Here is a 16,495-nt window from a genome sequence, read left to right as displayed (position 1 = left end):
ACTAAATTCCCCCCACAAAAGGAATTGTTGTTGTTTGTCTAGTTAAGTAATATTGGAATGGAAAACTGCTTAATTTTCATGTGAATATTTATGTAGAAAGAATAAGCATTGGATGCAATAGAAGGAGGAGTCTTATTTGTCCAGAGAGGTAATTCTATCTGCTACAAATTGGTATTCAAAGGGTCAATCTGGAGCAAAGGACAACAAATCCAACCTATACTAACTTTACTGTGGTAATATATAAAAAAAACATTTAAAAAAACCTATAATCTAGATGGCCTTCCTACAAGAGTAATGATTCAGGTGACACCTTAATGATCATCTATTTATTGTGTGCTTTAGTGTTAAATACAGTATTACCAAACAAACTTGAAATGATTCTAATTACCATGCGGTGGATCCCCTGAGGTTCTGGGGCTCATGACCCTTTCCTGCTTTACTAATAATTCAATCTTCACTGGTCAAACCAAACATATACAAACAAGCAAATAACGTCAATGCCTTGAGATACATTTCTATATGCATGTAAATCTATTTTGGGAAACCAAGGATGAGAGTATGCTCTCAGTACCCTTTTTTTAGAATGTGATATGCATTAAAAGTTAGAATGTACACACTAAAATACATGTGTAACTGGGTAGGCTTTACAAATAATGTCTGTATTTTTGATAAAGGTTGTGTTATCTGGGCTACAATTGCGCCTATTGATGCACATGATCCTATCATTGTGAGCAGCAGAGATGAATCATGGGCCTGCTATTATTCTGTCATTATCATGTCCTCTATCAAGGAGCTCCGCACTGATGTCTGTCTGCACTACAAAGGTCCCGTTGCATGTCGGGTACAATACTCCCTGGGCGCTGTTTGCGCATGCGCGACAGAAAACTCCATTCTTTTTTTTGCTCGGAATCTGTAAGAAAAAAAAACAGTGGGAAACTGTGAATTTGGGATTACATGAATCGTTAAGGTTGTCGGAATACATTTGAATGCTAGTCGGGTTTGCAGAGTCGAGACCAAAGCAGTGGCTGGATAACTGTGCACCAGGAGCGGGACATCCTACAGTCTTGTTGGGACACTCTCCAGAATCAAGTAAATTTCAGTCAGATAGCTCTGATAGCCTAGCTGCTAGCGTTAGCCCCGAGATCCCAGGCGCAGTAAAATGAAGCGTTATTGCCCTTTGTTTTTAAATCGGTCTGGCAGACGTTGCATAAACGCTGAGAACTGATTGAGCCTGCTTATACGCAGATTGAAGGATGGGATTGTCCATTTCACGGTTATTTAATGAAGTAATGTCCGTTTTCAAAACATTCTCTGGCTAGTCCGTTAGCTAGCCAGCTAACTCTTGATTCTCCCGCGAGCCAGAAAAGCGAAGAGTCCAAAACTTCGCCACCACAGAGAGAGCCCGACCAGAGACAGGCTGATAGGTCCTGCTAACATTATCCGTAGCTTACGCTGTCAATAAGTAAGTGCAATATGTTGATCAAATTCATAGTGCTTTTTGCAAAGTAATATTGTGTTTGGCTCGCTTTTGGAATAGTAGCTAACATGCAAGAGTTTTGCATCGGAGTGTTTTGTGCGCCTGACAGCTGTCACGACAACATAGTACAAAGTAGGATAGCCTGCTAGCTTAGCTGTTAGCCTAGCTGCTAGCCTGCCGTGGACCAGTCGTGCAGTTAATAAGATATTGTTATGCATACTACAGAGATGTCGACTTAAGCTCAACTACAATTTCCATGAAGATTTTTATTTTAAGCGCTTTTCATGTTGCTTATTTGTGAGCATATATTTTGTTTGTTGGAAAGGCAGCTGCTTATATTGTAGCTAAACATCCAGTAGACCAGGGGCCTATCCAAACACACCCTCCCACTTCAAAGTAGCCCCAGCTTGCTCTGAAGTTGTATTATTTTCAAGAGAGTAATGCATCCGGTGTAATTACTTTTATGAAATGCTTTGATTACATAAACAGCAGAAATGCTTAATTACATGAGCTGTTTATCCTGGCTGTGCCTGTCAGATTACATAATCCACCTCCACCTTACTTTGCAGGCTCTCCCATCTTCATCCAAGATCCTACTCTGATGTGAACTGAACAAATAAACCTTCAGGAGTCATCCTCTAAATTGAAGATCTGATTTATAGCTGAGGAAAATCCAGCTGTTTCGGCATCAAGTCAGGTTTTACTGGCAGTCTGTGTGCTTCTAATCCACCAGCATGTACATTGGACAGTGGACACCCTAGCAAAAACAGATCCTGGCTTCTCAAAGATGACAAGGTAAGCTAAATATGCTTTAGTTATTTATTTTAATGCATAACCTTGACAGCGAACCAACATATTTGTCTTTGCCTTGGCCACACCCACTGGTAAACAGTTGGTTCAATATTTGGGTTTGAAAAGCTTGAATTGTCAGGAGCTTGCACACATAGGTAAAATAGTAAAAGTTGTGCATTTTGCCAGGCTTTTTGGGGACATTGAGGACAGCTGGAAGGTATAGTCTATGTAATTGATATTGAAATGTTGCATACATTAAATGATCAGCCTTTGTTGAAGCATTCTTCATGATTCTGTTAAACGTAGACTGAAGTCATAATTTCCCGCGTCATCATTTAGTGTTGTTTAGTTAGATAAATGTGGTGCACACACATGCAAGTTGGAGCACTCAAGACCTTATGCAGAGACATTCGTTCATGCATTTTATGCATGCATGTATTTATTTATTTAGTGACTCAATGTGAGGCCCAACAAACTACACTGACACTAGCTATATTTGCACGTATGCTTTCATTTGAAAAGAAGTTCAGCTGGGGTGGGATTGTGGGCCAAATAAAGAAACTTGACTTGACTATTTTAAGCCCTGATAAAGTTTCCTTCCAAATTTGTATTGAAATGTGATACCGAATATACAATGAAACTACTGCTATTACTGATGCTGTTGGACCTTTTCATTCTGTTACTTCAAAAATAAAAGACAAACACATTAAAACAATTTAGACAGTGACAATGACTTTTTAAATACAACACCATGATTATCTACCCAAAGGAATTTGTAATAATTTAAAGAAAAACCCTGGTGTCTTTTCGTATACTAAAATTAACATTTTGCTGCTCTTCCAAGGTGCTGGCAGGCCGCAGCTACAAAATGATGGGAGGCAGTGAGACTGTCAGTGGGGACAAGGATGGGGTCCACGCCACTGCAATACACGTCCCCATCGGCTGGCAGAGGAGACTGGATGGCGGGCAGGTGATCTATGTCAGGTGGGTTGGTTCAGTTAAAAATAATTTCTCTCACACAGCAGTCAGGCTGTCTGAAGCAGTCATGTAAACAACAACAGCTTGCAGTTTGTAAAGCCCTACACATGGCCATGAGTGAAGGAAAATCTCAAGTTTCAATGAGAATTTTTAATATTGTAATATACTTTTCTTTGAGTTTGCTGTTAAAGTTTGTCTTTTTCTTCTGTCTGTAGTCCTAGTGACACTGCCCTATGCTCTCTGGACGAGGTCAAGACCTATCTCTTGATGGATGGCACCTGCAAGTGTGGTCTTGAGTGTCCAATCATCATCCACAAGGTAAAGGAGGCCAATACGCTTTATATTCATGTTTGGGTGTTGTCTAAGTGTGGTTACACAGACAACATACATACACTGTTGATTGTGGATCTCTACACAGATTTTAACATCTTGACTTCTCTTCAAACTCAACCGACCAGTGTGGTCGGCTAGTTATATCATTCATTTGTTTGGACACTGAGGATATCAATACATGTTGTTTTTTTATAGCAATGAGTTTTGATATTGCTGTAGAACACTTACCATTACAAGACATTGTGTTTCCATAAAGAAACTATAACATTAAGTCAAATTGATGGTGATATTTAAGTAGCATGGAACTTAGTTGCAGCACTGGAAGGCTTTCGTTGCGAAGGAGATGCAAACATGTGACATTCCCGCATGTATTGAATTAATTACCCATGACAAACATTTTGAATGAAGTTTGTCCAACTGTATGGAGTCATGATCAACCTTAAAATGTGTGAGTGCACATAGTCTGCAATAAGCCATGATCAGTGTGTGACTAATGAGTGCAATCCCCACTGGTTCCCTTAAATGTCATACATTTAATGAAAAGTTACGCAAAGATTTCTCTCAGAATTGACTAAACCTTGTTTTATCTTGCATCCTGCAGGTTTTCAACTTCACTGTGGGAATGAAGGTGGAGCAGCAAAGCCAGCCATTAGGCAAAGCTGAGCAGGACATGACCAAACTGTGTAACCATCGCAGGAAAGTGGTCGCCATGGCAGCTCTCTGTCGGAGTATGCAGGCCTCACAGCTGCCCTTTGCCAACCTTCATCATCCAGGTAACACGCTGCTCCTGTACCTGTCACACGTTGTTTAAAGAAACATAAACCAATTTATTAAAAAAAGTCAACAGAAGCTGATCAGCATTATTATTTAAAGTTTGACCTAGTACAACAAAATCATCATTTCTGAAGTATATCTTTGTATATTTGGTTGAATGTGCGCAGTTCTAACCATATGTAGAGGGCTGCAATGGGACTATGATCTCACAGGTCCCATGGAACCCAACACAAACATTTCATTTATGAAGTTTAATTTATGAAATGATGAGATTATTGTTGGTCTACCATGCATTGTTAAATTGTCCTCCAGTAAACCACATGCCTGAAATACAGAATCAGATGTTTCTTGCTCCTCGCTCTTTCATCTCCCATTTCCTCTTTGTCCTTCTCTGAAGTCCCTCATGTTGCTCTCTGGTTGGTGTCTGCTGTATGGGAGTCAACCTCAGTAATCAGAGAAACCGTAACATGATCCATATCCATGTTTAAATAGACCTTTATGGATTTAGCTTGAAGCAGTAAGAACAGAAAGATCCAAATGTTTCTAATTTCACCGTGGAAAGGGGCAGACATACCGCTGAGACTTTCTTTCATAGTGTGTGATCAGAAACATCGTAGGAGTACACGGGATGGTATGGAGGTCTCTGTCAGAGAAGTCAGCAATAGGTGGAATTCCTGCAGTGGCAGGTGAGTGTCGGATTTGAAAAACAAGTGCCAGACTTAGCCTTTAAAAACAAAGTAATGTTTTTATATAATTTAAATAATAATAAATGAATAATTCATGTATTAATAATAAAATATTTTTGGGGCTTTTTGCTGCTAATGTGCAGCCACAGAGACAGGGAAGGGATAGAGAGAGAGATGTGCAGCAAAGGGCTTTCTGCAGTAAGGAGCCTTTGCACACGGTGTGTCCGCTCTACCAGGTGAGCTTCCGGTGTGCCATGAAAACTACTGATATGTTCATAACGGTAATGTACTGCCATGAGAAACAGAAGACATTAGGCAAAAATCACGTGCTGTAATTTGTGATCATTTTGTTTGCTCAGATGATTTGTCTTGCTTAAGTTTATATCCAATAAAAAAATCCTCAACTTCCCGGTTTGAAAGGTGAAGCCAGCATGATGTTCCCTCTGTAATCTGTGAAAATGCTCTCTGTGATTTCGTCTTAAAACTTTAATACTCTCTCAGTGCGTTTTCACTTCATGATTATTATTGAAAAAAATGTGGTTGCCATAACGATTTCTTCTTCCGACTTCGGTACTTTGCTTCACCCTCTCGTATGGTCTCTGGTTAAAATAAAGTGGTGCCGTCACTGTGACTACATTCACTTTTTATTAATTTGTGTTTTTTATAACACAAATTGTCTAAAGTGCTCATACTTTATTGGGAAAATAACAATCACATTTTGACAATTAACACAGAAGATCAACAACCATCATGCCATGTACTAGGTTATGAACGAAAGAGGTATTCAATGATTGATATTTTCCACAATGGGCTCTTTAGAAGAGCAATGTGTTGCATTCTTTGACACCCACTTTGCTTTCACATGGGACCAATTGCATTTTGTGCAAGTCATGGCTAATGAAAGGTATCTGTTCTTCTTCTTGTGTTTGTAACATTTCCATGTATGTTCGTTAAGACTGATAATGGCCTCAAGATTGCACACCAATTACATCAAGCATCAACATGCTCCTCCTGAGCACTCAGATATGGCAGACTTTAAATTCTCAATCATTTGTTAATAGACTGTATGCAAGACCTTTTATGAAAGCACAGAAAGTGACTTCACCATAACCCATATTTCCTGGCAAATTGAACTAACAACGATATTTGTGTGTGCCCACATCCAGAGATGAGCAGTGGATTGGACAGCCGGGATTCGAAGCGAGTACTGTTGGAGCGTGAAGAGGACGACCATGGCATTTACCATCATCCCAAACTCCGACCCCACAGCAACCTCCACATGACCCCCTGTGCCAGCCCCAAATCCTCCCACCACTTCATCTACCCCTACAATGGTTCCTCCCCTGTCCTTCACACAGGCTCAAACTCTCACCATCCACTAGACGCCTTGAGAAGACTCCATCCTTCTTCCTCCTCCAGCTCCTCCTCCACCTCCTCATTCCCAGCATACAGCGCTGCCCAGAGGTCACCCCGCACCCCCACACCTCAAGGTCAAAGAACGCCCAAAACTCCGGAGACGCCGGGTTCACCTCGTCTAGGGCCCCTCTCTTCACCTCCACCCTCTTCCCCTATGGGTGGAGGAGGAAGAGGAGCACAGACTCACGCTTATCACCCTCATGGTGTCATTGTGGGAGGTTCCCCCCTCTCTCCGTCTCCCTCCCTCTCCCCCTCTATCTATAACATGAACTGTGTGTCTCCTCACCAGCGCTCCCGCCACCCTTCAGCCTCTCCTTCCCCCATCTCTGATCAGGGCGGAGGCTTCACAGCAGCGGCAGCAGGAGGACTGATGGGAAGTAACTTGCATCAGAGGAGGAAATCCTCCTCTTCCTCTCCACACTCCCCTCTCCCAGGTGGCTCCCCAAACCCCAGCCCCCACTTCCCCAAGTACAAGCTGGAAGACATCTTGGAGCAGTTTAAGAACTCAGGCAACAGCAGCACTAATAACCACCACCTCCTAATCCCTACTAACTCCTCATTACTGACCAACCAAAGCAGTAGCAACCCTAACGCTCTCTCCTCTAAGCCCTCGAAGACCACCTTGAGTCCCATTCAGAGCGCAGGACCACCAGGTTTTGGGTTGAACTCCGCAGGGACTTCTAGTTTACCTCTGGGGCCATATCTGAACCACCACCACCACCACCATCACAGCCATCAGGGAAAGGTGCCCCACCCGGCCTCTTTCCCCGCGAGCAGCCTGCTCTCCGCTGCTGCTAAGGCTCAGCTGGCTCACCAGATAACCCAGGGCTCAAAGGCGGAGGTCTTGAAGGAGGCACAGCAACAACAGTCATCAAAGGTAACAAACAGCACTTTACATAACAGCCACACCCCCTCCTCACATGCTTCTACTAGGCCTCTCCATCCCTCCCTTGCAGCGGCGTCCTCCGTCCTTTTCCCTCCCTCCCACTCTCTGGCCCAGTCCCTGGCGTCCTCCTTGCCCCACCTGCCTCCCGTGGCAGAGCGCAATGCGTCACACAGGAAGAGGCAGCGGCGATCTCCCACAGTGCTCAGCATGCTCAGAGACACCCAGCAGCTGGTTAATGGGCCGCGGAGGACCCCACCGGGAGACGCCGTTTCGGCTACAGTCATCAACCTATCATCCTCTGCTTCCTCTACCTTCTCCTCGCACTCCTCCTCTACCTCAGCCGTGCAGAACCAGAATGCTGCCATGTTAGAAAACCATCACAATCTGATCTCCGGGAGGACACAAAGGCTCCCTGGTCCCAGACAGATGGCCCACCTGTCCAGAGCTCCGCGACAAACGGAGGCTCTGGATTTCACTACAGGCTCGACAACTACCCCTCTTGGTTTGGACCCTCCAACCCAGCCTCTGTCTGCGCTGTTGCACCTGCTCAGTGTGCAGAACGCACAGGCCTCTGCTTCTGCTCAGGCTACTGAAGGAGGCAGACACACTCTTAAACAAAGCCCCAGGCGCTCCCCATCTTCTCCCGCCCCTCATTCTAAGGTGAGGCACCCACAGACTCGGTCACCGTGCCGAACCGGTAACACTAATCCTCCCCTATCGGTGCTACAGCCTCTTTCTCCCCCCCCCTCACAGTTCAGATCAGTGCAGTCTCCATCGCGTCCTCAGTCCACTAAATCCAGTCCTCTACACAGACATTCTCCATGTTCTACAGCGCTGTCTAACTCACATTTAGCTTTACACAACAGCAGCAGCCCATCTCGGCACATGTTGCCGATTCCCTACTATCAACCAACTGAGCATCACATTCCTACAATAGACTCTCTTTCCCAGACTCCATTGCGGGAAACGGAGATGGGTAGTAACAGCTTATCTACATCAGAGGACCTGAGTCATTCTCAAGACAGTGTTTCTATGGCGATACCCAGCTCCCCGAAGCCTCTTGATCTTAGCAACCATGTCCTGGCCCTTCTCGCAGCATCTTCCACTGCACCCCCGGGGGAGGGCAGCTCCCCCGACCATACCACTGATGTTGTGATGTCTTCCCAAGGAAACCCCACTGCAGGTGAATATATTTTCTGTTTGTGGTCTTGAGAACTAACCTTAATTTTATTGGCATGTTGAAGAAATAGGGTTAATCAAATATTAAGCATTGATATGAATTGGTGTTTTCCCCCCCTATACTGTATGTTATTGCTGCCTTGTTAATGCAATGTTATGTAGCTAACTATCTGTCTCTCGATGCTTTACTACAGTTGATTCTTATATAAAACACTGCACACTGCCCAGCTTAAGATGCCTTTTATAAATGGGATTGATAAAGACAGCCTTAACAGAAGTAAATGATTTGTGTCTCTGTCACAGGAACAGAGGAGTCTAGATGTGTGGACCCGAAAGTGACCAAACCTCCAGCAGCCACGAGCCCTGGACCCCCTATCTCCTCCCGTCTCGGGGATAATCCCAGTCCTCATACACCTTCAGGGGTGGGCGACTCCACCTCTCACTTACCTCTGGCGGAGGCCTTCCCATTCATGAACCAAGAGCAGCTGCTTCAGCTGCTGTCATCCACAGGAGGTCTGCCATCCCTCTTGGACCCTGCAGTCCTGGCTTCGTTGCCCCTCGGGGGGCTGTGGTTGGGAGGGCAAAATGCACAGATACACCCTGCCAATGCCACATCACAACCACCACAGACTCTTGCAGAGCAGCATCATTCAGAGCAGCAGCAGTTACTGATGCAGCACCAAGAGACGCAGGATCATCATCAGAAGCAACAGCACATGAACACCAACCCCCTGTTCCCCCTGCTGCCCTTGTTGAGCGGGGCCCACGGGGAGCTGCCTCTGAACCTTTTGGGCCTGCTTAACCCGCTCCTACCCCCAGGCTCAACTCATACCCCAGGACAGGATTCTGATTTAGGGCTATCAGAGAAACCAAGCCTTCAGGCTCTGCTGATGGCCTCCTTGTTGCTCGGGCAACAGCATGGGCCTTTGTTACCTCTGTCTGGGCTGGGTCAGTTGAGCCAGGTGAGCCTGGAGGTTCCTCAGCACATCCCCAGCTCTCTGGAGGGCCTCACCTTGGATAAGACCTCCGGGCTCCTGGATCCATCGGCCCTCTCAGCCGCGGGGCTCCTGGAGGGTCTCCTCCCCCTTCCCCCAGGAGCTGAAGGCTCTTTGCAGGCCCTGCAGTCTCTGCTCCTTTCTGCCGCTCTTCCTCCTCCCCACGCAGCCTTCCTGCCCCTCAGCCCTGCCCTTCTCAATGCTGCCCTGAGCTCAGCTGAGCTCCACCCGCACTCCCACACCCAATTAGCTCCTGCACAGCAAACCCATCATACCCAACCTCAGGTAGGCTCCCCTTTCTCCTGTAGCTGCTTCCTCTGAGCTGCTCCTAGTTTCTCTTCAAAACCTTTGAGCTCATTCCACTGTTTTCCTTCACAACTAAAATATGTTTTTCCCTACATTCTTTTCAAATCAAGGCCTCCTAAAATTAATTATTGACTTATTTTTTAACTTTTTATTTTATTACTTTGTATTCAATGTATTGTATTTTCTCCCCTGACCCTCTAACTAAACTCCTTTTCTGTCCTTTACTCTGCAGGTACCCACTGATGCTGGTGTTGACACCCTCATCCCTCTATCCCTTCAAGGCAAGGACAACCCCCTCCTCCAACAGTTACTGCCCACTCTGCTTAACTCTGCCCTATTAGGTGAGTTGGTGCCCATCCTGTGTAACAATTATGTCTCATGAGTCAGTATACTAGGAATAATCAAAGTTATACCAGGAAAATCAATGAACTGCTCTCAGTAAATATACTTTAAACGATGGCATTATTTAGCAGTAAGCCATTATGTGAGCTCATCTCTGAAATGTGTCTTTGCAGGAGATCTTTCCGCCATCACAGGCCTCCACAACATGTTGGGGATCGGAGCAGGTTCCCTCCTCCTGCCGCAGACCTCTGCGTTGGGCATGCCTCTGCTGCATGGTCCTGATGGAGCCATCAACCTGCTCAATAACATACAGGTAGGTAATGAGTATGTAGTGGATAATCATTCAGGGAACAGCTTCTTATTTACAACCTGCCATAATCATTGCAATGCAAATCATGTGGTAATCGCATTGTCTGTCAAAATATTTCAGCCCTAATGTGCCAAATACATTTATTAAACATAACATTTAGTAAAACGTAAAATAAATATGTAATCAGAAACCCAAATGTGAACAATTCTTTTTTTTTTAAACTTTCTTTTCTTGCTGGCCCATTACATCATTTCCAAATATGGCAGGAAATGTTGATAATTAGCTTTTGGATTCTTTGTCTGTTATTCATTGTCTTACCTTGTGTGTTCCTCCAGCTAAACCTTGCACCACCCTCAGAAGGAGAGAAGCCAATGCCCTTACAGGAAACGCAAAATCCTTCCCCACAGGAAGACATTCCAGCCAATCAGATGGCTCCCAGTCCTGCTCGGGCTCCAGTTTCAGCCCCTGCACAGGGACACACCCCACCCCCACATCGGGGCTCTGAGGGCAGGTCTGTCATCGATCCCTACACCTCTTTCATGGACACGATTTATACCTCCTTCCTTCAAGTCAGCGCTAAAGAGCAGGAAGGCAGGGGCCACATGGGGCCGTCTGACCCCACTTCACCCTTCTGTGCCTTACCACCCGTTTCTTTCCCCGTGGAACATCACACCCCGTCCACCTCTGTCCCCACTCTGCCCCAGGCCAGTGCCCCGGTCTCCCTCAGCCCCCGTCGGGCCTGTTCCCTGCGCAACCCAGACTTATCCAGACTCAGCTTGGAAGCAGCAGCCCATTCCCCAGCCCAGGGGACGCCCAAACCCACTGAGGAAGGCTCTACGTCACACTTACAAAGGAGACGGGCTATGGTGGGGGGACACACTCACCCAGAGCCTCCTCTGCCATCTATATACCTAGAGGAGGCTAAGACAGACTATACAGGGCAAACTGCAGCTGTGTGCCCCTATGTGGAGGCAGGGGTAGATAGGCAGGGGCATCTTCCCCACCCGGGGTACCTCAGTCCCAGGGATGGGTGCAGTGGGAGGCCCAACGAGGAGACAGCTGGGACATTGATGCACACCGAGCAAGGAAGGGTGAGTGTTTCCTCTAAACTTTATAACAAAGATGGAGGCAACCTTTTGCAAGAGTCTGACCTGCAGATTATGCTTATCTTTATTCCTACGTGCTATAATTGACAGCATTTACAAAAATGTCTGATGGATAATAGAGGCGGATGCTAACTTAGTTCCAACTCTACGGTCCCTTCTTGAATTGGGTTCACTGGGATGATCTTCTGATGTGTCTGTTGTCCTAATGTTTTTAAGGCTGTTCCCCCTGGCTTATGACCTGCGGTTATTACAAATGATGGGCTTTATATCTTCTACACTCGCTCTGAAGAACATCATACCGATGACTTTTCTTATTGTGCCATTCTGTGAGACATAAAACCAATATGTGTGTGAAGTATACCTGCAAGAGAATCAGATATGTTTTATATATGTTTCTCTAAAGATGTTTATATCATAGTGATTCTGCATAAATATCTTACTGAGACACCAGACTGTATCTATGGAACAAAGCCTGTATAAAAGAGCAATGTAGCATCAGGATTGACTTGAATGACTTCTGATGAATATTTCTGATTTGACCCCCCAAGGATCAAGCTGGAGCAGCGGGGGGAGCCAGAAGAGGAAGGAAAAGGAAACAAACGTAAGCGGTTTACTTCTCAGACGCGCTTTAGAATTGCCTGGAGAACTCAATTTCCAGTAAGACGTGGCTTCTGTCTCAAGACTTGGCACTGTAATGAATGAAAAGCGTTAAGCTTTTTCTGATATTTCATAATAACCTGCCGTCAGGTTCAAGTGATTTTATTGTGCGGTAGAGAGTATTTATGTGTTTCATCTCTTTGGTTACATCAGGCTACAGAATGTGTTAGAGGACTTCAGAGACATGGATGCTACAGCACTAGAGGAAACCAAGGCTACGGTAAGTCCCCAGCCCCCCCTCAGTGACCCGCAGATCTGTGGTTTGGTCAAGCACAGGTTCTTAATAACCCCTAGCTAGTATTATGGGACTGTTTTGAGTCTGACTATTTCCAAGCCTCCTGTCTTACCTTTAGACCTTATTCCCCCCCCCCTTGTTGTTCACAAAAAACGTTGATGTTACTACTACAGCTTGGGATTTTATACCCACGAGATCCTATGACTTTCCCTCTAGCACCCAATGAGGTTCACACTTGGTCTTGACATTTATTAAATTGATTTTCATGAAATAGACATGTAGGTTTCCCTTCAGGATGAATTAATTAATAAAATGATTGATCTCTTAGCTTTTCATGTCGTGCCATCATCAAATCCAAATTTGTATTTGTACTTTGATTAAAGGTGGGGTAGGTAATTCTCTTCAGAAACACTTTTTGTTATATTCCATGGAATGCTCTTAACATCCCGATAGCAATGAATACATTAAATGCTTTGACAATAAATACATTAAAAAATGTCATCTGTGGAAGCCGTGGCGCTGTAAAAAAGCACGACCAATCATCTGAGCCGGCCCGGCTAAAATAACTGGATGGCCTACCTGCCTGTCAGCCTTCCATCTGTGCACAAACTTATCTCGTGCCCTCATTGGTCACGTGCGCGTTCGTGTGTGTTGGAGGAGGGGCTCTGTAAGGAAGTCTGAAGGAAGGGGCAGATTTTTTTTCGGCTGCGTACTTTCAAATTCTAGCGCACTCGAGCTGGTTTCTCCATTCTTACCTACCCTACCTTTAATAACCAAATACCCGCAACATTTTTCACAGCCTCAGTTTTCATTTTTATTCAAATGATTACTAAAAACAAAGATAGCCAACAGGATAAATTCACCTGCCAAGCAATAGCATGTTGCTTGACAGGTGCATTGTTATTGTGAGCATGTTTTCCTGCTGATGTAAGCATTAAAGTAGCAAGAGCTCCAAGTTCATGTAATCCTGTGTTTTCACACATGCTGTACAAATGTGATTTACATATGTAAGAAACTAAATGAAAGTGTGAATTAAGGAGCTTTCCATAATACCACATGTAGGCATTTGAAGATATACAAATTAAATTTCACGATTATCCTGACCACAATACTGATATTCCTCCCATAATCACCCCAAGTATGCTTATAACTGATAATTGCTCATTTTGCGAAGACAGAGAGGACCCATATTGTCATCATAAAATTGTGTAGTTTAATCAAAAAAGTTATTTGAGTACTTCTTGTACACGTTGGCTAAAGTGCTGAAAACTGCAAAAGCCAGACCCTGAGTCAGTTTGAGGAATGGCAATGATTGTGCAGTTCTGACTGCAGTGGTAAAGTCTTTCCACCGCTGGGGGGCTGCTCTGACTGTATTTCTCTGTTTCTCGCTGCAGACGGCGCTGCTGAAGCCCGAGAGGTCGGTCCGCGGCAGGAGGCGACGAGGCGCCAGGTCTCAGAGGCAGTGATTGGTGGAGGGAGCTGTAAGTCAGCTGTTCACCAATCAAAGGCGGCCACCCGCCTCACTTTCCACCTCCATCTTCACCACTGTTTGGAACTTTCTTTTATTGATTCAACTGCACTAATATTATGCTGTTGTCATGTCAACCAGTTATGGCAACCACGATGAAAAAAAACATAGGAGAGAGATCTAGTCTGAAAGGTTAATTTATAAGTAAAAAAGGTGAGTGAATACTTTCACTACTCTTAGTTGTAGTTCACAAAATAATGGTTGCTTTACTTTGTGATCGGAGATCTGTTAATGATGGTTGGTGAATTATATCTATAGGAAAACACAAACATACAACTGTTTTCTTATCAGTGTATAACTGTGAGTCAGGAATAAGCCCAACTACTTGAACGAAACTCTGTTGAAAGTGTGTACGTGTGTGGATGTGTGTGTCTGAGTGTGTGTGTGGACAACAGTGCTGTTGCTGAGCCTCTCACTGTCCAACAGTTAGGAGACATGTCATTCTAGTCGATGAGACCCGTCTGTTTGTAAGATAAAGGGTTCTTTGCAGAGGCACACAGGGGTTGCATTTCATGGAAATGTTTGGAAGGTTTTCAGAAGGTGCTGGAAGAGAATATAAGAAGGAACACTTGAGTTTTTTTGATCTTTTTCCCATATAAAATATGTTTTATATGGGACAAGCCAAGGATATAATGTTCACCGTGTCAGGTTTCATGATCAGTTTACATCAACCAGCGGTCACACAGAAATTGAATCATGATTTCTCGTGTCCTGTGAGATGTTTCGTGTTTGTACATCACTTATTATTTTTTTGATCGAGAAAACATTCATTTAAGAAATGAAGTCCTTTTGTACAACTCTTCGAATCATGTCATAGGTCTGGAAGGTCAGGGAAATTATGTGAATCTGACACCAGCCACATAAATTAAATGTGGAGCAATTCAGAAAAAACGTAATTTGTGGTATTTTGCTAACCCACTGTCACATGCTGTCAGTTGTTGCTGTGATTAATTCAATGTAGCTGTGGTGTGATGGAGAATATTTATTATATCTGTCAACCCAATACTCACCCAAGCTTCACTCCTCAGCCATTAGATACATGTCTGGAAAAGATATTACATTCTGAACAGAAATATCAGCAGGAATCACGAGTACAAAGTTTAGTATGTCCTTTGGTTGGTTGAACGAATGGCTGGAAATGTAACGCACGGGGAGCGATGACTTCTTACATGTTGGTGTGTTTCTGTGGATTTGGAGTGAAATCCTCCCTCTGTCTCCTCATGTCACTGTTTGAGCTCTCCTCCACACACTGCCCTGCCCCAAGAGTACTGGCATCTCTTGCTGTATTTAAAAGAAGAATAAAGAAAAGTGAAAAAGAAAGCAGATTATGCAATTTCTACACTTGGAGATTTGTACATATGTATAGTTAATGTGTTTTATTTTGATTTTATATTGTTAGAGAAAGAGACAAGAGAGAAAACAATGAATTGTGAATTTTTCTGGGAATTGTAATTAAGTATTTTTCTCATTCTACCCTTTTCTTTCAATACTTATGTTTAAAAAGACGATTCAATTGTGGACTGTAGCTTTCTTTTTTATATGGGAGTCTTTTTTATTTAATATTAAACTATTTACAGAAAATGTACCCTGTGTTGATTTCTATTCTGAAAAGGATGTGATAAACTTTGTTAGCTTGTAGCTATCTGAAATGTAATTTGAACCCACCCATTTTTAAATAAGGATTGTTTTGAACATGGTGCCGTAAAACATGTTATCAAGAAATAAGGTTCTTATTGCCCTCGGAAGAAGTCTCGTATTTGCACTCTAGTAAAACTACTTTTGAATATACACAATTTAAGGAGAACAATATATACAAGTTTACTCGGTAACATAAATTCAGTTTGCAGATAAATCTTTATCTTAAATGAAAACTGTTAATATGATTATTAGAGATATGTTTTCTGTTCTGTTTATGTTTCTGTTAATCGTTTTATCAAGATATCTTTTAAATAATGTCAGCTTTTATTATAAAAATGCCCTTTAATTAAAAGATCTGCTCAATATCACAACATTATATAAACAAGAATTTGGTTACAGAAACATACGCATATTTATTTGTTAAAAATATAGAGGATTGTGCAGCCTGGAACAGTAAGTGCTTAATGGTTGCATTCTGTATTGTATTTGTATCAGCAATGTGTTAACTTTTTACAAGATGAATTATTTTTCAAATGGCTGTGTTTTCACTTTTTACATTGTGCTGTGTCATCTCAGTCTCCTCAGCCACTAATGCTCCTTCAAGGTGAGGCATTAACTCGTCTTTTAATCAATAATCTCCATTGCCTTCCCATAATGGTTCCTGATGCCTTCCAAGAAACGGCCTATCAGGTATGTGGAGGGGCCAGAGGATGACTGAGGGTTAGTCACGGCATCATCGGGCTGGCAGCTGCTGCTCTGTAAAGTAATGAAACGATGCTTCGTGGCGCTGCATGTGAGGATGTGACGCTGCAGCACGAGGCTCTGCTCTCCGCCGGGCTGTGAGGATGCTGAGCGGA

General features: G+C 43.8%; 1 protein-coding gene across 4 annotated transcripts; it reads left to right on the top strand.

Moving 5' to 3' along the window:
* The first annotated feature begins 884 nt into the window (after positions 1–884).
* On the top strand, positions 885–15,585 carry mbd6 (methyl-CpG binding domain protein 6). 4 transcript variants are annotated; one of them, XM_034144949.1, is made up of 13 exons: positions 885–1,089; positions 2,047–2,272; positions 3,114–3,253; positions 3,463–3,565; positions 4,182–4,353; positions 6,207–8,525; positions 8,825–9,801; positions 10,055–10,163; positions 10,338–10,477; positions 10,810–11,565; positions 12,129–12,181; positions 12,391–12,457; positions 13,867–15,585. In XM_034144949.1, the coding sequence occupies exons 3-13, from the start codon at positions 3,138–3,140 to the stop codon at positions 13,936–13,938; spliced, it is 4,884 nt and encodes a 1,627-aa protein (XP_034000840.1). In that variant the 5' UTR covers positions 885–1,089; positions 2,047–2,272; positions 3,114–3,137; the 3' UTR covers positions 13,939–15,585. The 4 variants fall into 4 exon arrangements, with proteins under 4 accessions (XP_034000840.1, XP_034000839.1, XP_034000842.1 ...); XM_034144948.1 differs by having other exon boundaries at positions 885–1,462; XM_034144951.1 differs by lacking the exons at positions 885–1,089; positions 2,047–2,272; positions 3,114–3,253; positions 3,463–3,565; positions 4,182–4,353 and adding exons at positions 4,948–5,040; positions 5,184–5,321.
* Positions 15,586–16,495: the final 910 nt, after the last annotated feature.

The sequence above is a fragment of the Trematomus bernacchii genome, unplaced genomic scaffold, assembly GCF_902827165.1.
Source record: "Trematomus bernacchii unplaced genomic scaffold, fTreBer1.1, whole genome shotgun sequence".
Classification (NCBI taxonomy): domain Eukaryota; kingdom Metazoa; phylum Chordata; class Actinopteri; order Perciformes; family Nototheniidae; genus Trematomus; species Trematomus bernacchii.
Note: the sequence above shows the minus strand (reverse complement) of the source record. Positions and strands in the feature narration are given on the sequence as shown.